We start from the raw sequence: 22,191 nt of genomic DNA, 5'->3' as shown, positions 1-22,191 counted from the left end.
AGTCGTGCGCCACCATGGCCAGCTGCATTTTGAAATTTTTTTATTCTTCCTAAAGAGGCTAAAGTAAAGTTTTTAAAACCTCATGATCCATTGATAGCCATGTGGATGCTTTTGTCTTCATTTTCTGGTGGTACTATGTTTCAAATTCAAGGATTTGTACATTCTAGGCTATTCTAGGATAGCACTGAACTATATCCCCAGCGTGATTTTTGCTTTTTAAACACAAGTATGTATTTTAATGAATGATTTTTATGGTTTGGGGAAACGGGGTTTCACTAAATAGTGACTTGAACTTGAAATCTTCTAGCCTGTCTCCCCAGTGCAAGGATGATAGGACTTTGCTCCACCAAGAGAACAAAAACAAAAACAAAACTGAAGCAACTGAGTAAAAACAAGGAAGGAAATACTAACAAAATGTAGTCACAATGATGTTTTTATGTGATGTGTGTGTACTTAAAACATTTTTTGCAATGTCTAATATCACACCACATAGATGTCAGTTTATTCAACTAATTAATCTACTTGACCTAGATTATTAACAACATAAATCATTTTCATTAAGTGAACCTTTGCATATATCCTTTTTTAAAAAAGTAACTGCCTGGAGTAAGATGACTGTATTTGTGTTAAACATCGCTGTGATAAAAACTCAACAAGAAACAATTTGAGGAAAGATTTGTCTGGGCTCATACTATGAGGTGACATCATGGCAACTGGTGGCTCCACGAAAGCTCGCTTACATGTCTGCTGACTAGGAAGTCAAGAGGTCAGGCTAGAACTTACGTAGGTTAACTCCTAAGGCCCTCCCTGCTCAGTGAACCATTTCCTTCAGTCAATCTTGGCCTCTTAAAGGTTTCACAACCTCCCAAATGAATCATGTCTGCACTGCCATTTGCTCAATGGCGGATATTTTAAATTTTAAGTCATCCTCTTCTTTCAAGAGAAGGGCCTATGTAGCACAGGCAGTTTGGAAGTTGCTAGGCATTCTTCTTTTCTATTTGTTTTTGCCATAGATCCCAGGGCTTTGTGCATGCTAGCCAAGTGCTCTACCACTGAGCTATGTCCCTAGTCTTGGCCTCAAACTTGTGATTCTCCTGCTTCTATTTCCCATGAATATGTCAGCATTTGAAAAAAAAATTCTTACAATGTGAGAACGGGGTGCTTGTGTGCCCCACTATGTATGTATAGAAATCACAGAATAACTTTACAAGTGGGTTTTCTCCTTCTACTGAAGATTCCAGTGATCAAATTCAGGTCATTAGGCTTGCATAACAAATGCTTTGATCCACTGAGCTATCTCACTAGCTAATGCACCACCATTTTTAATGTTCTTAAATCATATTTTTTTAGATTTATTTATTTATTATGTATACAGTGTTCTGTCTTCATGTATACCTGCAGGCCAGAAGACGGCACCATTTCTCATTACAGATGGTTGTGAGCCACCATGTGGTTGCTGGGAATTGAACTCAGGACCTCTGGAAGAGCAGCCAGTGCTCCTAACTGCTGAGCCATCTCTCCAGCCCCTTAAATCATATTTTAAGTGGTGTTATTAGCAACTATTTAGCACTTACAAAAGCATTTTTTTTTTTTTACAATACTGTATGTGCAAACTTCATTTAACATCTTACGCAAAGAATGCTCTTTTAAAGGGAAGAGTGACACAAATCAAAAACCACTCGGCAACGTGCCGGGCAGACACGGTGGTGTGCACTGAAATCCCAGCACTTGGCCGACTAAGGTGGAAGGGTCACTGGAAGTTCCAGGCCAACCTGGGTTAAGAGTTAATTTTTAAGACGGTCTCCAAATACAAACAAAACATTAAATATGTTGAATCTTTTTTTCTTTGAGCTTTGGTGTCATGTATCCTAGGCTGACCTTGAACTCTTGATCCTTAAGTCTCCTCCTCCCTACTGCTAGAATTACAAACATACAACCTCACCAAGTTTATGTTGTTACGGGGCTTGAATCTGGGGCTTTTGGCATACTAGGCAAGTGCTTCACCAACTAAGATACATGTCAGCTTGGTTTTTGAGATGGGATTTTTTTTTCTTTCAAGATTTATTTATCTTCCTTCAATGTATATGAATGTTTTGCCTATATGAATCTCCATGTACCATGCGCATGTCTGGTGCCCAAAGTTAGAAGACAGCATTGGATTCCTTGAACCAGAGAGTCAGATGGTTGTAAGCCACCATGAGGGTGCTGGGAAATTCAACTCAGGTCTTCTCCAAAAGCAGTTAAGTGCTCTTAACCACTGAGCCATCCAACTCTATAACCCAACATGGGGATTTCTTATACAATTTTCTTTTTAAATTTATGACGGTGGTGGGGCATGCCTTTATCCCAGCACTTGGGAGGCAAAAGCAGGCAGATCTCTTATGAGTTTGAGAGGAGCCTGGTCTACAAAGGGAGTTCCAGGACAGCAGAGCTGTTACACAGAGAAACCTTGTCTTGAAAAAAAACCAAAATAAATAAACAAATTAATTAATTAATTCTTTCGGATGTGTGTGGGCACGCCTCAGTTTATCTGTATATATCACATGCATACAGTGCCCCATGCAGTCCCGATGATGTTGTCAGATCCTCTGGAACTGGAGTTAAAGATGGTTGTGAGTTGTCCAATGTAGGTGCATGGAATGGAATCCGGGTCCTCTGCAAGAGCAGCTAGTGCTCTCAACCACTAACTGAGATGAGGACAAGCCCATGTAGTACAGGCTGGCCCTGAACTGCTCGACTCTTGCCTAAGCATCTGAAACTACCATAAGGTGCCATAGGGTGCAGCTTTAAATTTAAAAAAAAAAAGATAAGCCGGGCGGTGGTGGCGCGTGCCTTTAATCCCAGCACTCAGGAGGCAGAGCCAGGCGGATCTCTGTGAGTTCGAGGCCAGCCTGGTCTCCAAAGCGAGTTCCAGGAAAGGCGCAAAGCTACACAGAGAAACGCTGTCTCAAAAAAAAAAAAAAAAAAAAAAAAAAAAAAAAAAAAAAAAAAGATAAAGGACTGAGTCTTAGCTGGGCATGGTGGTATATGCCTTTAATCCTAGCACTTGGGGCAGAAGCAGGCAGATCTCTGAGGTTTAAGGCCAGCCTGATCTACATAAGTGAGTTCCAGGACAGCCAGAGGTACATAGTAAGAGTCTGTTTCAAAAAAAAAAAAAAAAAAATCCTAAACCAAACCAAAGCAAAAAACCCAAACAAACAAATAAAAAGATGAGTCTTACTATGGCCTGGAGCTCAGTATTTGCTCAGGCTGGCTTTTAATTTCCCACAATTCTGCATTAGCCTCCAAACTACTAAAATTACAGGTATGGACAACCATGCCAAACCAGATCTTGATTCAAATTTTTTTTTTTTATCCCCCAGTGCTCAGATGAAATCCAGGGCCTTGCAATGTTAAGCAAGTGCTCTACCACAAAGCTTTACTTCCCACCCTCAACCTCACATTTTTTTATTTTTATTTTTTGGAGACATGGTCTATGTAGCCATGACTATCCTAGAACTCTATACAGACCAGGCTGGTCTCAAACTCACAAAGATCTGCCTGCTTCTGCCTCCTGAGTACTGGGATTAAAGGTATGTGCCACCACCTCTGGCTCCCAGCCTCACATTTTTAATGCTGTATAGACAACAAATCATGCAGAATGTCATTATGTAATAACAGTGTCTAAGATCATAACTTCAATGATCCTCAGAAATCCCAAGTCAGAAGTAAGTAAAACCCCAGGGTCATAACAAAAGTAGATGGATAATTTCCTTATCAGATATGTTTAAGAAGAAGCAAAGAGTGCCTCTGGATAAAGAAAAGGACCTCACACCGAATATGCACATACATCCTCCTAGTACTAAGAGGAGCCAAAGGCTTGTACAGGTAGCAGAGGGTTCAACGGGCACCATAGAGAACTGGAGAAGTCTAGCCAGGCAGCAGTGGTGGTGTATACCTTTAATTCTATCACTCAGGAGAGGGAGAGGCAGCCGGATCTCTGTGAATTTGAAGCCAGCCTGCTCTACAGAGTGAGTTCCAGGATAATCAGGGTTATACAGAGATACTATCTTGAAAACAAACACACACACACAAAACCCCCAAGAAACAAACAAACAAAAAGAAGTCAAGAAAGTCTAGTGAGGCAGATTTTAAAACTTTTCCCCCCTTTTACCACATTTACTGTGTGTTATGTGAGGTCAGAGGACAACCTGCAGGAGTCAGTTCAGGAGTCAGTTCTTTCTTTCCATCATATAAGACCTGGTTATTCAATTTTCTGAGTAAGGTTTGGAAGCAAGTGCCTTTACCCACTAAACTACCTCACCAGCCCTTACCTACCTTTTTATGCGCTCCTGTTCATTTGTGTCCAAAGCTCTGAGGGATCGGGCATAAAGGACAACGATGTCACTGTGTTTGGCTTTCTTGTTGCACTAAAGAGTCCAATGAGACACAATCAGTATGGTTCTAGGGATTCTGATTTAATGCATAGTCCTTGTTTACGGTCCTTACCTGAGGACATTTTCGTGTTTGTCCTTTGAGCCACTTAGAAATGCATCTATATCCAAAGAGGTGCCCACAGCGTAAGGCTGAGAGCCGGTGGTCCCCAGCACTGGTCCACTGCTCCAAACATATTGTGCAAGTTTCCCCTTCTTCATCATCCACAGAAGGCAGAACCTTGGGTTTCTGGGGAGACTGCTGATGAAAGTTGAAATGCATTCAAGTGACAAAGTGCAAAAACAAGTCTCGTGTGCAAACTACCAAATAAACTGCACCAAAACGATATAAATCTAACTGAAAAGCTACAAAGAATATGCAACACCTACTAGACACATGTCGTTTTTATAAAATACAATCTGACAAAATATACATTGTATACTATATATACTATTTACTTATGGGGGATGAGGTGGAACTTTTTTTTTTTTTTTTAATATGCATTGGTGTTTGACCTGCATATCTTTGTGAGGGAGTCAGATCCACTGGAACTTGAGTTACAGACAGTGGTGAGCTGCCATGTGGGTGCTGGGAATTGAACCCCGGGTCCTCTGGAAGAACAGCCAATGCTCTCTTAACTGCTGAGTCATCTTTCCAGCCCCTGGGGTGGAACCTTTGTGGTTTTTTTTTTTTTTTGTTTTTTTTTGGTTTTTCGAGACAGGGTTTCTCTGTGTATCTTTGTGTTTTTCCTGGAACTCACTCTGCAGCCCAGGCTGGCTTCGACCTCACAGAGATCCGCCTGCCTCTGCCTTCCGAGTGCTGGGATTAAAGATGGTGCACCACCGCCTGGCGTGGGGTGGAACCTTATACATACTAAACATGTCTTTTACCATTAAGCTATATCCCATTAATACTGATTTTTTTGCTGTTGTTGAGAAAGGGCCTGAATATTGAACCATACTAGCCTCAAATTCAGATTCTCTCAACTTAGCCTTTTGAGTGCTGGGATTACAAGCACGTACCACCACACCTGACATACCTTTTGTTTTCATTTATTCGTTATTTCATGTGGGGTTAAGAAGACAACTTTTGGGGGTTGGGTCTCTGTCCCCAATGTGAGTCTCAGGGCATGCCTCTACCAGTAGAAGAGCTACCTCTCTGGCCTCCTATTTTTGATCTTACAAAATTCTTTGATTCTCTTTCTTTTCCAATTCAAACAAAGAAACACAGTTACCAGTTCAAAGCAATAGAAAGTGAAGCAAAAACAATCTGGAAACTACCATGATAACCAACAATCACACCAAGTAGTAGGTAGTTTTACTTTTTGGAGACAGAGTCTTGATTTATAGCCTAGACTGGCATTGAATCAAGTGCACTACTAACCCCTCCTGTATGTCCTCTTTTTCTTTGTTGTTACACATGTGCATGTGTGTATATACACACACATATATCTGTATGTATGTATACATAACACACACATAAAATATAAACACAACCTGCTCGGTCACATGATGTCACTTGTATGTGTGTTCTCAGGGCTGAGCGTTCAGTACTGGGTCACCACTGGTGTGCTCCTCCAGAGAAGACCATTTCTCCAGCTCTCAGCATTGTTCAGCTGCCTACAGTTCTCTGTCTAGGGCTGAAGACTCACTCATCAGCTTTCCCTCTTCTACATCAGCCTGTCTAATGGTGCCATCCTTGTTCAAGTCCAGAAGGCTCTTTTTTTTTAATTAATTAATTTATTTATTTACTTATTTATTATCTATACACAGTGTTCTGCTTGCTTGCATGTACCTAAACACCAGAAGAGGGCACCAGATCTCATTACAGATGTTTGTGAGCCACCACGTGGTTGCTGGGAATTGAACTCAGGATCTCTGGAAGAGCAGCTAGTGCTCTTAACCTCTGAGCCACCTCTCCAGCCCCGAAGAAGGTTCTTTCTAAAAAACTTTTTTATTTTTTATTTTTTTATTTTTTGTTTTCTGAGTAACAGCTTTGGCTGTCCTGGAACACTCTGTAGACCAGGTTGTCTTTGAACTCACAGAGATCTACCTGCCTCTGCCTCCCGAATATCAAGGAGGTTCTTTATACATGCAAAATTAAACTGATCATCAACTTCTATAGCCATTCCAGTCAAAGGTAAATATGAGAAAACGACATAAAAATCTTAACAAAATATACACACTGATCAATAAGCAATCATTTATAGTTACTAAATGCAACTAAAGAAACTTTTTTATTTACTACACAGGCATAAATCGCTACCTGATGATACCAATCACTACTGTGGATATATGTTTATTATCTCAGCATTTGGGAGCCCAAGACAGGAGCATTGCTACAAATTCAAAGACCACCCTAAGCTACTTAGTAAGCCAACCAGGAGTATTGAGTGAGACCTTGTCTCAATGAGAAAAGAAAATCAGACATGCTTACATACTGTTGCTGTGGGTATTAGGTTGCATAAATTTTCAAATGCAAGTTTCATCTATCAAAATTAAAACATACTTTCCTTTGATATAGCAATCTCTGCTAGAAATATATCTCATGAATATAATCACAACTATCTGTTAACTGTCCAAGGATGTTCTTGACTTATATCAGAAAAACTTTAAAAGGAGGGAAAAAAGAGCAATAGTGTGCATAACAGGGAGTTGACTAAAATGTATCCAATGATGAGAAACATACAAACACTAAAACAAGGCCTGCTTGGGCTACATAGCAAGACTGTCCTAAAACAAACAAACACACTAAACAGTGCAAGGCCTGGTGGTGCATGCCTTTAATGTCAGCACGTGGGAGGTGGAGGCAGGAGGATTTCTATGAATTTGAGGTCAGCCTGGTCTATACAATGAGATCCAGGCAAAGCCAGGATTACATAGTGAGAACTCTATGAGTTTGAGGCCAGCCTGGTTTACAGAGCGAGTTCCAGGACAGGCTCCAAAATGACACAGAGAAACCCAGTCTCGAAAAACAGAACAAAACAAAAAAAGCAGTCACAGCCAGGTGGTAGTGCACACCTTTAATCTCAGCACTTGGGAGGCAGATCTCTGAGAGGCCAGCCTGGTCTACATATCAAGTTCCAGGACAGCCAGGGCTACACAGAGAAACCTTGTCTCAGGAAGAAGAAGAAAAAAAAAGAAGCAAAGAAGTAATCACACAATGAATAACTGAAATAGAAATCACATCTGGAATTCTCATCCACAAAGCCTGCAAAGTTTTCCAACTTAACCTGTAGGCTCATTTAAAATGAAAATCTTGCCGGGCGGTGGTGGCGCACGCCTTTAATCCCAGCACTCGGGAGGCAGAGCCAGGCGGATCTCTGTGAGTTCGAGGCCAGCCTGGGCTACCAAGAGAGTCCCAGGAAAGGCGCAAAGCTACACAGAGAAACCCTGTCTCGAAAAACCAAAAAAAAAAAAAGAAAATCTTAACTTTCATTTAAAAGGGTGTTCAAACTGGATGTGGTGGCATATGCTTGAAACCCTAGCACTTAGTAGGCCAAGGATGGAGGATCCTATGTTAAAAGCCAGACTAACTTCAGGTAAGATCTTATATCAAGACAAAAGAATGTGGGGAAAAAGGAAGAAGAAAATTCATGTTACCGCTTCAGGAACTGCATCACCTCCTGTGACAGATGTAGCTTCTTGCTCTGTTGAGATAACTCCTTGTTCTGCCAAGTTGTATCCAGAAATGGTAGCATAGACAATATATGAAAGACAGAAGTTAGGTAAGAGACGCTAACAAGGAAGCCTCACTGCAGCCGTCCATCTGAATTTGTAGTATTCTTGCAAAAGAATGTCAATTCTACCATATAGCATCAGTGACTTATTATTATTTACTTATTTTGGACATTCCGTTAGTAGACAAAATAGTATTACCCACAAATATCCAATTTAAAAAGCAAATCAGTGGCTAGAGAGATGGCGCAGTGGGTTACAGCACTGGTTATTTTTGCAGGAGACCCAGGTTTAGTTCCCAGCATCCACATGATAGCTCACAGCCATCCTAACTTCAGTTCCAGAGAACCCGATACCCTCTTGGGCAGTAGGCATATATGCAGGCAATACATTTATACAAATAAAAATTATCTAAAAAATATAAAAAAACTCACAAAATTCTTAAGCCCTATTACATTGTTTTGTGTATGTTTGAATACCAGACAAAACTTAAAGTGTCAATACACTCGTAAAATACTTTACAATACTACTAAAAACTTTTTCATATAAACACTGTATCATTAATATACCTTGACTAATTAATAGTAATTCCTTAATACCATCTAATAATAATAATCTAGTTTACATTAAAAATTCCTCAATAGTTTTAAAGTTGCTCTTTACAGTTGATTAGTTCTCATTCTTTTCTTTATATATATATATATATATTTCAATATATATATATATATATATTTGTTTGTTTTTCGAGACAGGGTTTCTCTGTGTAGCTCTGGCTGTCCTGGAACTTGCTCTGTAGACCAGGCTGGCCTTGAACTCACAGAGATCTGCCTGCTTCTGCCTCCCAAGTGCCGAGATTAAAGGGGTGCCTCATCACCACAGTTGAAAAAAACATTTTTTCTAATCTTGGACACAAAATTATTCCTACCAACAATTCCAAAGGACAATGAGGAACATGCAGTAAAAATAACTATACATGCTACAAATAAGACATCATGGCTGGGCAGTGGTGGTGCACGCCTTAAATCTCAGCACTCAAGAGGGAGAAGCAAGCAGATCTCTTTGACTCCGAGGCTAGCCTGGACTACAAAGTGAGTTCCAGGACATCCAGAGCTGTCACACAGAGAAACCGTGTCTTCAAAGACCAAAAGACCATAAACAGGGTCTGGAGATATGGCTAAACAGTTAAGAGCACTTGCTGATCTTGCAGAGGACCAGGGTTCAGTTCCCAGCAGCCATATGGTGGCTCACAACCATTGATATAACTTAAGTTTCAGAGAATCCAATGCACTGTTCTGATCACCTTGGGCACAGGTATGTACATGGTACACATACATATGTGCAAACAAAACATTCATAAACATAAAATAAATTTTAAAAATATCTAAAAAAATTTTTAAGGGAAAAGGTATTGAAAGAATACAATCTGGGTATTAGTGGGTTTTAAATGTAAGCAGGATATCTATTTTAGGGGTCTCTGTTCACCAACTGCTAAATAAAATTCAATTTATACAAAATATAATATACTAAGAAATGAAAGGCAAAACTCAAGACTGCCGAATTTATCATTATATAACCCAAGCTGACCTTGCATTCACATCGTCCTACTGCATCCTCCTAGCCACATCCACCTTGGCAATACTTTTGGGACTGTCCACGACCCTGACCATGGTCCAGATATATTAGCCAAAATAATTAAACGTCTGTGCAAGCTAAAACATAAAACTAAAACAACTAGAGGATGCATACATCAATAACTGTCATGTTGTGTCTGGAAAATATTGCTAAATTCTGGAAAAAAACAGATGTTACAAGGTTACTCACTCCAATTCCCTCTAACACTAATGTAATTGTGGTTTTATCCTTTTTTTTTTTTTTTTTTCTTGTTTTGGTTTTCCGAGACAGGGTTTCTCTGTGTAGCTTTGCGCCTTTCCTGGAACTCACTCTGTAGCCCAGGTTGGCCTCGAACTTACAGAGATCCGCCTGGCTCTGCCTCCCGAGTGCTGGGATTAAAGGCGTGCACCACTACCACCCAGCTTGTGGTTTTATCTTTAAAAATGATGTACCCCTGAACTTTGGCATGAAGAGACATTTTGGAGGTGTCAGCCTACTCTTGGTCTAGCCATTATTAAAAGGATCTAATAACTGGCTTAGCATGGCTGTCAGTAACTATCTCAGGTAGATCATTTAAGTATAAAAAAGTGAAAAGGAATGTAAAGTGTCATTACAAAGGGACTAATTTGTTGGAACACAAATCACAGAAAATTATGAGACAGATCGAAGTCTTTTAATGCCACCACAGCCAGTGAAAGCTATCTATGCTATGTGGATTTATTTTGGGAATACAAATCTGAATAAAATACAGACCTGGAACGTTAGCTTCAGGTTGTTCTGTGTGGACAACAACCTCTTCATTCTCTGCAACGCTGTCACTGTCAGACTCAGTACTTGATGTCACATTCCTAGTCTCTGAATCAGGAGCAGTGGCTGGTATGTAGGGCTGAGACCTGCTTACCTGAAAGTAGGCATACACTGGTGTTCTCAACCTGTATGTACATAGACAAAAGAATTATAGTACAACGCACCATCATTGCAAGAATAATCTCTGATGATGTGAAGACAATTCCTAGTTATCAATCTATTTCAAGGCCATGAAATGCTTCCGTTGAAAGCTGAGTGGAAAAATAACATATTATAGGGCTAGAGAGACAGCTCAGCAGGTAACAAACAGCACTTGTTGCTCTTACAAAGGACCTGGGTTTGTTTCCTAGCCCCCACACGCCAGCTTACAACTATCTGTAACTCCACTTTTAGGAGATCTGATGCCTCTCCTGACTTTGATGGGCACCAGGCGTGCACACACACACACACACACACACACACACATGCTCACAGGCAAATAATCAAATATTTGAAAATAAATCTAACTGGGCTGGAAAGATAGCTCAGTGGTTAAGAGTCTTCCAGAGAACCAGGGTTCAGTTCCCTGCACCCACGTGGAGGCTCACAACCATCTATAACTCCAGTTATAGGGGATTCAACGCCTCTAGTCTCCTTGAGTACCTGGACTCTCATGCATATACCTACACACAAGACCCCCACAGACACATAATTTAAAATAATAAAAATAAATTCTTTTTTTTTTTTTTAAAGATTTATTTATTTAGTATACAGTATGTATGACTGCAGGTCAGAAGAGGGCACCAGATCTCATTATAGATGGTTGTGAGCCACCATGTGGTTGCTGGGAATTGAATTCAGGACCTCTGGAAGAGCAGTCAGTGCTCTTAACCTCTGAGCCATCTCTCTAGCCCTAAAAATAAATTCTTAAAAATAAAACTTTAAAAAGAAAATAGATTAGGCAAATACTGGTTAAATATACTTTAATCATGGGGTCTTTTAGGAAACCAACCACCAAGCAGATCACATAATGAGGATTCTCTCCAAACAGACCTTGTATTCTGACAGCACTGAGATCCCCATGGTGGCTGTCAGTCTATTTTCAAGGCTACCATGGGTCTGGACAAAGGGATGAGAACAGGGAACACTACAAAATGGACCAAGATTCACTTGTTTTGTGACTAGTGATTCACTAGTCACTCCCTAGATTACTACAGACATTTGGTTAATTCTCAGTTATAAAAACTTGATTCATATCTTACTAGCACCTTACTACTCTAAGGAGAAAATTTTCTAGAGTCCTTATTCTGCTATTTTTTGGTAAAGTGCCTAGTAAGCACAAGGTCCAGAGTTCCTGGGCTGGATCTCTAGCTCCAATCCTAAAGAATTTCCTAAGAACACTTTGTTTGTGCCCTCCCCACGCCATTTTTAAACAGGGTCTCACTATGTAGCCTCAATAGGCTATCCTTGAACTCACAGAGGTCTACCTGTCTCTGCCTCCCCAAGTGCAGGGATTAAAGGTATGCATCACCACTACCTGGCTTTGTTTGAGGATAAGGTATCCTGACTATGGAACTAAAAAGTGTTGGGATTAAAGGCATGTACCACACATAGTTGGCCTCTTACGATTTTTTTTTTACATTGATGGCACTTTGCCTGCATGTATGTCTGTGAACCACCTACAAGTAGTACAAAGGCCAGAAGAGGGACTACAGATCCTTTGGTACTGAGGCTACAGATGGTTGTTGGCAGCTAGGTGAATACTAGGAATCAAATCCTGGTCCTCTGGAGAGCAGCCAAGTGCTGAGCCATCTCTTCAACCCACCCTATTCTTGATACATTTAAGTTTTCTTTATCATCTGTAGTTCTAATCTTCCTTAGCTGTGTGATAACAGGTACTCTGATCTATCTCTAGGGTAAAATTCAATTTTACATATTAGAGTTATTCTATTTGATGAATGAATGATGGCTTTGGCAGCTAGAATCAAGCAGAATAGTTTGTAACCTTGGCTTAGGGGTCTGTTGGGAAGATCAGCTCACTATTTAATTTTTTCCCCAAATTAGCCTCTTGGCTAGGTCTAAGGCAGAAACTGCTCATTTTGGCCCGAAGGAGTCTATCAGATGAGTCAATGGCAAACACTACAGCAGGAAATTCATCTAAATTTCAGAAATTCAGAAGCCAGCATGGCGGCAACACTTGTAATTTCAGCACCCAGGAAGTGAAAGCAGGCAGCTGTTCCCAGACCAGCCTGAGCATATAATAAGACATTATCTCATTGGGACCAAAAAAAATTACCAAAACCAACCAACCGAAACACCCTACCCAATGCGTGTGAGATGGCTGAGCAAGCCAATCACTTGAGTTTCACTGGGGACTCATAAGTAGGACAGAACCAACTCCAGCAAATTGTCCTCTACCCTACACATCCGTGCTGTGGCATGAGTATGCTCATATACATACACACAGGTAAGTACATGTAAAAACAAAACAAAAAAAACCCTACTTTCAAACAAAGAAAAATATAGTTGAGAAGTCTGAAGCAACCAGTCTTAGGAAATTCAGTTACATGAATTTAGTGTAGAATTTGCTCAAAATACAGTAACAGAGAAAAATGTTTTAGTATCATATTTATCTTGTTACAGAATGCATGTTCTTTCCAATGAACTGTAGAGCCTTGGACTTTTAGGTTTACTCACTTTGCAGAGCAGTTACATGGCTATCAGTCAAATGGCTTGGCTGACACATCTTTCAACATCTATTCTACAATCCACCTCCCAAAATTAAATTAAAAATTTTTGTTTTTTGAGACAGGGTCTATGAAGACCATGCTAACTTCAAGCTCACAGAGATCTGCTTGCCAAGGGCTGGGATTAAAGGCATGCACCAAAATGCCCAGAATTTAAAAATAAATCAATCTTAAAGGGGGGAGGGGCACACCATAGTTGGGAAGAAGGCTCAGCAGGTAAATCACCTGCCGTTCAAGCATAAGGACCAGAATTCAAATACCCAGAACGTGTAAATGTGGAGAGGGCCACTTGTAATTCATGGAGACAAGAGCTTCCTAGAGCAAGCTAGTTAGCTAAACTAGCCACATGGGAGAATTCTAGGTTCAACTGAGATCCGGCCTCAATACCCATGCACACGAAGGTACACACTCCATACATATTTGAAAACATTTTAATTAAAAAATAAAAGGGGTGGGTGTGGGGACTGGAGCAATGGCTCAGAGGTTAAGAGCACTGACTGCTCTTCTAGGTCATGAATCCAATTCCCAGCAACCACATGGTAGCTTGCAACCATCTATAATAAGATCTGGTGCCCTCTTCTGGCCTGCAGTCATACATGCAGACAGAACACTGTACACAATAAATAAAGAAATAATAATAATAAATAAAAGGGGCCAACCATCAATAAACACTGTTGCTTACAAACTTCCTTCTAGCTTTCAAAGCAAGTCACTGAAACCATCTGCTCAATACTAAAAGAAGTAAACAAGGCAAGTACTAATTTTATCCAATCTATCAGAAGTGGGGATTCTGAAAAGTTAACTTCGGTAGCACTGCGGGTGTGACCAGAACCTGAGTTTCACAATTCATAGAGCGGCATCAATCAGATAACTTATGTTTTACCTGGCACTATGTGGCCTCTGAGACCCTCCAGTTCTTGCCCTCAAAATGGATCCTGCTCTTCTCCTCATTCTCACTGGCCCCACACTGTGGCTGGAAGGTGGGGGTCTCAGCAATTCCAGCATGTTATGAAGTCTCTGCAGCCCACTGATGAAGTTGTTCATTGAAACTGCCGTAGCAGCTCGGACAGTCTGGTTAGCACCAGATCCCTGTCTACGCTCCTCCGAAGTTCCTGGGTTGACAGTCTCCATATTTCCTTCTGAGAGCTGTACTTCCTCTGTCATTTCAATGGATGCTGGTGGCACAGGCTGTGGAGGGGGGAGTCCATCTTGGCTGCTGACTACGTCAGCAGGTGCAGGCTGATCAAGTGCTCCTCCTTGGCTATTGACCACCTCAGCAAGGGTAGGCTGGAGGAGAGGTGCCCCTTGGCTGGGGACTTCAGTTGGAGTCGTCTGTTCTATAGTACCATCTAATGGTACTTGAAGATCACAGTCCATTGCCTCATGAGCCATCACTAGAGATACAGTATTTGCAAAATATATTAGTAAAATAGGTTAAGAAAGTGTTATATAGTTGATACAACCAGTCTTTCAGAATTTCTGTTTAAGATTCCTTTTAGCAAAACAGAGGATTAAAATTTTTTTTTAAAGTTAATGAAGTAAGGAATGCTTTGGCAAACAACTCTGGAGCCTGGAGGATCACCATGAATTCAAGGCCAGCCTGGGCTACAAACCAGACCAAACCAAACTAAACCAAACCAAACCATTTACAACCATTTTCCTATAATCATAGTATGTCCCAAAATATTATAACAGGGAGGCTTAACTATTGTGTCCAAAAGTAATCTCCCAGAAACCCTGCACTCTTGTCTCAACCTACGTATATCAAAACAAACAAAATGCTGTACATAACCAGTAATATTAATCTTTCACAGCACCAAAAGTGACAAAGGATATACAGAAATGCCATTTTTTGGTACACGTGATTCTGGCTGAACTGAACACAGGGCCTTGTATACACTAAGCATACTGCTCTACCACCTAGCTCCACCCACCCATCTACTCCCAGCCGAGCCACTGAAGACATTCTTACAAGACATTTTTACATTTACAATATAAAATTTAAATTTCTTTGAGAAAAACTGAAAGTGAGACTGGGGCCTGAAGCTTGGTACTAGCCTAGTATACACAGGTATTTGGATTAATCCTGGCACATATGCAATTATACCTGAGCGGAGCTTGCTGGCCTTGGTGATATACCTGTAATCCTAGCACCAACAGAGTGAGGGCAGAGGCAGGAGAATGGTGAACTGGGTTAGCCTCAACTACAAAGCAGGTTTCAGAAACCTGAGCTATTTAGCAAAACCTTATTTTAATAAGCAACTTTAATTAACTAAAAAATAAAGTCCAAGACTCATTAGATCTGAGTAATGAATGCACAGAATTTCTTATTCTAATTTTCAGCATGGTTCTATATTTTAAAATGAAATTTCCTCCCATCTCATGCCTAGAGAGCAACCAGCTCTGATTTCAACTGGAAGGTAACAGCAGAGAATTCCACACAGCATTGGCTTCATGGCTGGTGCTGCACCCTCTACTTCTCAAAACACAGGGAAAAAACTCCAAATGATAAACCAAAACTACAACTAAGAACATACCAGGACCCATACATTATTAAAACTCCAGTAGACTTTTATTAAAAAAAAAAAAAAAACCTAGCAATTTTAACTTTTTGATGCAAATATATATATATATATATATATATATATATATATATATATATATATATATTGCTGGACTGGAGAGATGGCTCAGAGGTTAAGAGCACTGGCTGCTCTTCCAGAGGTCCTGAGTTCAATTCCCAGCAACCACATGGTGGCTCACAACCACCTGCAATGAGATCTGGTACACAGGCAGAACACTGTATACATAATAAATTAAAAAAAAAAAAAAAAGGATATGCTTAAAAAAAAATTCTTCACTACTCCTCAAAAACACGTAAACTAACGCTTTTAATGTGGTTCTAGTTATCTTAAAAGGCCCTGCAGCTGCTTAGTGTCAACAGTAATTCCATCCTTAGAGGGGCAGAGACGGGAGGAGTGCCTCAAATTTGAGGGCAGTCTGGGCTCCAGAGGAAGACGTCACAAACAAGCATGCCTGAGTTATAGATGCACTCTAGAGACATTACTTTAGACTTATGTGAACAAAAGGCAGGATCGGATCAATAAAGGCAGAATCCAGGGACACACCACTGTCCACTCTGAACACTACTTCTTACAGGCGGCTATTTAAAGTTTACAATTAAGTTAGTTCCTTAATCTCACTGGTAGAAAGTAAAAAACACCTTTCCCAAATCCTGTGCACGAACCTAGGATTTTTGTCTAAAACAAACCCACGGGCCCGCTGCCTTCTTTATGGTCGGCACGTTACAAAAACGCTAATGTGATGGACACGAAATGTTAGTGGCCCCTCAAAACGTGAACTTCAAATCTGCCATCTTACAAGCAGCTTTGGAACCAGGAGGCGGTTCCAACACACAGGACGTCGGGAGGCCGTGGGGATTCAGTCTGACCTGGGTTCGAATTCAGGCTCCCCCCTTTAGTACTTGGAAAACCTGAAGTTTGTTTCCTAACCTGTCTGTCCAAGCCTGTTCACCTGCAGAAGAGAAAATGAAAATACTTCCCGTCACAGTGACGCTGGCGCGGTGGTGGTTAAAACTTGAGTTCTGTTAAACAGCGAGTGACCAGGGCCAATGAGTAAGGACCTGGGGCTGGAGCAGCACGGGAGGCCCCTGCAGAACTACTCCGCATGGGGCCCGCAACCGGAGCAAGCAGAACCCCGCTTCAGCTCCTTCCAGGGAGCTCGTCGTTTCCGCCTTTCTCGCCCCCGACTCCCCTATTCCTCGAGACCGAAGGAAAAAGGTTCGAGGTCCTTAGCCCGGGCCCAAGGAGACCGCCGAGTTCCCAACCCGCCTTCAGCCTACCTGACTAGGCCCTGCGACCAGGCACGGGCCGCGGGAAGACAATCCGCATCCAGAGGCCCCAGGCCCGAGGAGAAGCCTCACATCAAACGGCAGGGGCCAAGTCGGACGCCCCGACCGACCGCGACTTCTGCAGTCGTTGCCGCGCAAAACTCACCGCGCCCGCGCCAAACAACTCTCCGGGACTCCTCCAGCGCCCCGCTCGAGCCGCGGCTCAGCGAGCTCCTATTGGTCAGCCACCACAGGCGGCGACCAATACCCTCTCTTCTTCTTCCATTGGTCGCCGCTGGCTGAAATAGTGACGCTCTCATTGGCCAGCTCTTGATACTTCCTTGGCGAGAACCTCGTGCGAAGAAACCTCATATAATTGGTAGAAATCCATGTCCGTCATCTCGCGCCCAGCCCTGAAGGGTAGAGCCTGAGAGTTTCCTTCCTTTTTTTTTTTTTAAACCGTTCTGCATTTGAACCTGCGAGCCGGAAGAAGACTGGAGGAAGAGAGTTCGCCATCTATTTTTCTAATGAAAGTGAAAATGTTAAAAGTGACTTCCTCTGCCTCTCTCTAAGGCTTTGTTAAAGAATATGGTAGTTTATCAATGATACCAATATCAAAATATTGTCGCCAGAGTTCTGGAGTCCGTGTATTCTCTTACAGGGTTGAGCCGCTTGTCTTCAATGGTCAAAAAAAGAATTTGCACTTCTTCAACTTGAAACTACTCCAGTAAATTGCCTGGAAGTATAAATCGTCACATACGATTTTTCAAACGTTTCTGAAAGAAGAGCTCTTACAGGTTTTTAAAATCAAAACTACAGGCACAGACTGTACATTGCCACTTTTTTTTTAATTAATTCAGCTGCCAATTTTTAGTGAAATTGATAGTAGAGGATACAATAAATAATAGAAAGATACTTTTCTATATTTTTCTCCTCTAAACTTGTTACCAAGGCCAGTACCAACTTCTATTTATTTATTTATTTATTTATTTATATTTCATGTACATTGATGTTTTGTTTGCATGTATGTCTGTGTGAAGTTGTCAGATTCCCTGGAACTGGAGTTACAGATGGTTGTGAACTACCATGTGGCTGCTGGTAATTGAACCCAGGTCTTCTGGAAGAGCAGCCAGTGCTCTTCTCTGCTGAGCTATCTCTCCAGTCCTGGATTACTTTTCACATTAAAGATTACATGGGCATTGACTGGCAGTGGTGGCACATGCCTTTAATCCCAACACTTGGGAGGCAGAGGCAGGCAGATGTCTGTGAGTTCAAGGCCAGCCTGGTCTACAAAGCAAGTTCTGGGACATTCAGAGCTGTTTCACAGAGAAACCCTGTCTCAAAAAATACATAGATAGATAATAGATAGATAGATACATACATAGATAGATAGATAAATAGATAGATAAATTAGTAAGTGTAGCACAGTGGTATAGCATTTACCTACCATCTGTGAGGCCCTGGGTTCAAGACCCAGTACTTTAATAATAATAAAAATTGAATAATAATAATAATACATTGGTACTACATCACATAGTAAAAGAAACTTAGACAATGTAAAGGGCTGTTCAGTGAAAGGTAAATATTCTAAATGCTCTGATAGGCTATTCAGTCATGATCCACACTTAAAGGCTTTGGGTGAGGAAATGTAATTTTTTTCCAGTTACCCTTTTAAAGCTCACAGTTGGAACAGACTCCTGGAATGAAAGATGAGCTGGAGAAGAACAAAGCATTCCAAGCTTGATAGTGTCCAGCATGTGGGAGAAATCCGTGAAAAGCATCTCAAAGCAGTGGCTTGGCTGCTTGTGGTGCCCGCCCCCCCTGTACTGCCAACACTCAGGAGGCCGTTAAGGAGGAGCTTGAGTTTCAGGCTGGTCTGACTTATAAAACAAGACACTGACTTAAAAATAAAATAAAAAGTAAGCACTGGCTTGGAGTTCTTTTATATACAGCATTGTTAACAAGAGAAAAATGCATCTATGGAGAAATGATGCCACAAAGGAAAGGAATTTGGGACTCTCAAAGGCAGGAGATGATGGAAGAGAAATATATGGGAAGATACTAGTTCAGGGAAGTTGTTTATAAATTGCCATGGGCAGATAATAATCTCAGTAAGAAATTTAAACCCTAGCTGGTTGTGTTAGCTCACACCCATCATCCCAGCATTCAGGAGACAAACTCAGGATCACTGAGTTTGAACAAGCCTGGGCTACATAGTGAGTATCTGTCCTTAAAAACAAGGAACTGGAGAGATTACTTAGTGGTTGTGGTAGTTTGAATGTAATTGGTCCCCATAAGCTCATAGGGAGTGACACTATTAGGAGGTGCGACTTTGTTGGAATAGGATGGATTTGTTTGAGGAAGTGTGTCACTGTGGGGGTGGGTTTTGAGGTCTCGTATGTGCTCAAGCCACGCCCAGTGTCTCAGACAACTTCCTGTTGCCTGCCGATCAAGATGTAGGACTCTCAGCTCCAGTACCATGTCTGCCTGCATGCTGCCCACCATGATGATAATGGACTAGACCTCTGAAACTGTAAGCTACCCCATTAAATGTTTTCCTTTATGAGAGTTGCTATGGTCATGGTGTCTCTTCACAGCAATAGGAACATTAAGTCAGTGGTTAAGACTCCTTGCTGCTGTTCAGTTTGTTTCCCAGCATCCATGTAAGGCGTCTCCTAACCATTCGTAACTCCAGCTCCAGGGGATCTGACACCTCTCCTCTCTGGAGGAACCTGCAGTTTCATGTATGTACCCACATGCAGACATACACACCTCTATACATAAATAAAAATAAAAAAAACAAATCACTTTTAAAACCCCATAAAAACAAGCAAAAGTTGTTTGGCTGGATCTTTTCCTATTAAAGAACAAGACTATGGGCTCATTTATACACAACATGATAGTAATTACTTGTGTGGGTCTGCATGTATACTTTAAAATGCAAAACTTAAGGTTGGGGATATATCTCTATTGGCAGAGTGTTTGCACTTTGGCACAAGGCCATAAGTTCAATACCCAGCACTGCAAGGTATTTTATTTTATTTTATTTTGTTTTGAGACAGAGTTTCTCTATGGAGCCCTGACTGTTTTGGAATATACTCTGTAAACCAGAATGGTTACAAACTCAGAGATCTGTTTGCCTCTGCCTCTCGAGTGTAGGGATTAAAGCCATGCACCACCACCCCAGGCTAGTATTTAAAAATGCAAAACCTCCAAGAATTATCCAGGTAACTTTATAAAAGCTGGCAAAGAAAGTTTCTGGCTGTAGCAGATCTTAGCTTCAGGCTCTGGAGAAAGTCATTCATTTTGCCAACTGAAGACAATGGAAAGGAGCTAATGACAGGTCCAAACTAGAAGAGGAGTTTGTGGGTTTTTTTTTTTTAACGTTTTATAAAATCTTTATTGACAAATAATTCACATAGTATACAATTTGCCTGTTTGCACAATTTGATAGACTTTAGTCCAGCATCCTCATAGGCCCATGACACCATCACCACTTTCTATTTTAGAACATCACTGTCTTCAATTTCATACATGCATATAATGTATGGTGATTAGGGGTTGGGGATTTAGCTCAGTAGTAGAGCGCTTGCCTAGCAAGCACAAAGTCCTGGGTTCAGTCCTCAGCTCCGGGGGGGGGGGGGGTGTTTTGCATTGGATATTGGCTCTGTGGTAGTCTTGCCACATGGGCACAACACTTCATTGAAAGCATTGACCCTTGTGCCTTCAGACGTCAGATGGAAGATTCAAACAAGATGATCAAGTTTGGCCACTCTGCAGTCATAGTAAAATATCCTGTCTTATTAACCTTCAGGTCAGGCCACTCTGCAGTTATAGTATAATATCCTGTCTTATTAACCTTCAGGTCAGGCCACTCTGCAGTCATAGTATAATATCCTGTCTTATTAACCTTCAGGTCAGGCCACTCTGCTGTCATAGTATAATATCCTGTCTTATTTGCTACTTTAGCCTTCAGGTCAGACATCAGCTCAGTTCTGCACTGTAGAGTTGTACAGCATCTGAAAAATGTTCTACCTGGAATTATAATACAAGGATGATTCCATGTAAATGTATCTAATCTTTCTCCTCCTCTTCAAGGCTAAAGACATCAAGATAAAAGCAACTGAAACAACATCCAGTACCACTGAGTGGTACCTAGAACTCTGATTCTCATTTTTTTCCCTGCCCAACACCCCTCTGCTGCTCCTCTTCCTCCTTAAAAAGCCTATCCTCACACTCTAGTCCCCTAAGAATACATTTGTAGGTGAGAGCCTTTCATCTTCTTTGGTTTGCTAGATTTCCAAATAATCCATTTTCCTTGCAACCATAACTTGTTCTCAGGTCTCTGGTCTTTTCTAGTGGCAAGTAAATAAACTTTGGTTCAATATGTGATCACCATTTTTTTTTTGAGATATGGTTTCATGTAGCCCAGGATGACTTCAAACTCAGTATTGATTGAAGATGATTGAACTTTTTTTTTTCAAGATAAGGTTTCTTTGCTGTCATCTGTAGAAGACAGAAGTACAGAACTCTCTCTGTAGACCAGGTAAACTAGGCACTGCTTTGAACTCACAGAGACCCACTTGCCTCTACCTCCCAAGGCTACCACCACCACCCAGTGATGACTGAACTTTTAATCTTTCTGCCTCTACCTACTCCCCACTAAGTGGATTTTTGGGTATCAAACATAGAGCTTTGTACAAGTACTCTTCCAACTGAACAACATCACTGGTCCCTAGATCACAACAATTTGGAGATCTTTGGTGAAAGGATAAACGGCACTGGTTGGTCGGCAGAAGGGTCACGAGCCATGGCTACCAGAGTTAGAATGGGCTTTATTAGAAAGAAGAGGGGATAGGACAGAGAAGCCAGACCTGGTGGAGGGAACAGAGCGGGGGCAGAGAGGAAACACGGGAAGGGGAGGCACAGAGAGAGAGCGTGGGGGTGCACGTACGGCTTTAAGGCTGGGACGCAGTCGCCCGCTGATGACCTAAGGTGACAGACAAGACCCAGAGCTGCGCATGTACAGAATCCTAACATTTGGGACCTGATGTAGAAACTCAGACATGGTCAGAGGTCAGGCCATGGGCATTATCCAAACCACAAG

The 22,191-nt window shown here is 41.4% G+C and overlaps 1 protein-coding gene across 2 annotated transcripts in view; it reads right to left on the bottom strand.

Annotated features, from left to right (window-relative positions):
• Rfwd3 (ring finger and WD repeat domain 3) overlaps window positions 1–17,301 on the bottom strand; it is a 34,381-nt gene extending 17,080 nt beyond the window's left edge. The window contains exons 1-6 of one of the 2 annotated variants that reach the window (XM_052728008.1): window positions 17,097–17,301; window positions 14,118–14,628; window positions 10,455–10,633; window positions 8,016–8,083; window positions 4,489–4,674; window positions 4,318–4,409 (exon numbers count right to left, since the gene is read on the bottom strand). In XM_052728008.1, the coding sequence (XP_052583968.1) occupies window positions 4,318–4,409; window positions 4,489–4,674; window positions 8,016–8,083; window positions 10,455–10,633; window positions 14,118–14,626 (1,034 nt within the window). In that variant the 5' untranslated portion in view covers window positions 14,627–14,628; window positions 17,097–17,301. The remainder of the gene's footprint in view (window positions 1–4,317; window positions 4,410–4,488; window positions 4,675–8,015; window positions 8,084–10,454; window positions 10,634–14,117; window positions 14,629–17,096) is intronic. The other variant, XM_052728009.1, reaches the window with a different exon arrangement.
• Between the last annotated feature and the right edge of the window lie 4,890 nt (window positions 17,302–22,191).

The sequence above is a fragment of the Peromyscus californicus genome, unplaced genomic scaffold (genome assembly GCF_007827085.1).
Source record: "Peromyscus californicus insignis strain IS unplaced genomic scaffold, ASM782708v3 Scaffold_8__1_contigs__length_139910024, whole genome shotgun sequence".
NCBI classification, from domain to species: Eukaryota; Metazoa; Chordata; class Mammalia; order Rodentia; family Cricetidae; genus Peromyscus; species Peromyscus californicus.
Note: the sequence above shows the minus strand (reverse complement) of the source record. Positions and strands in the feature narration are given on the sequence as shown.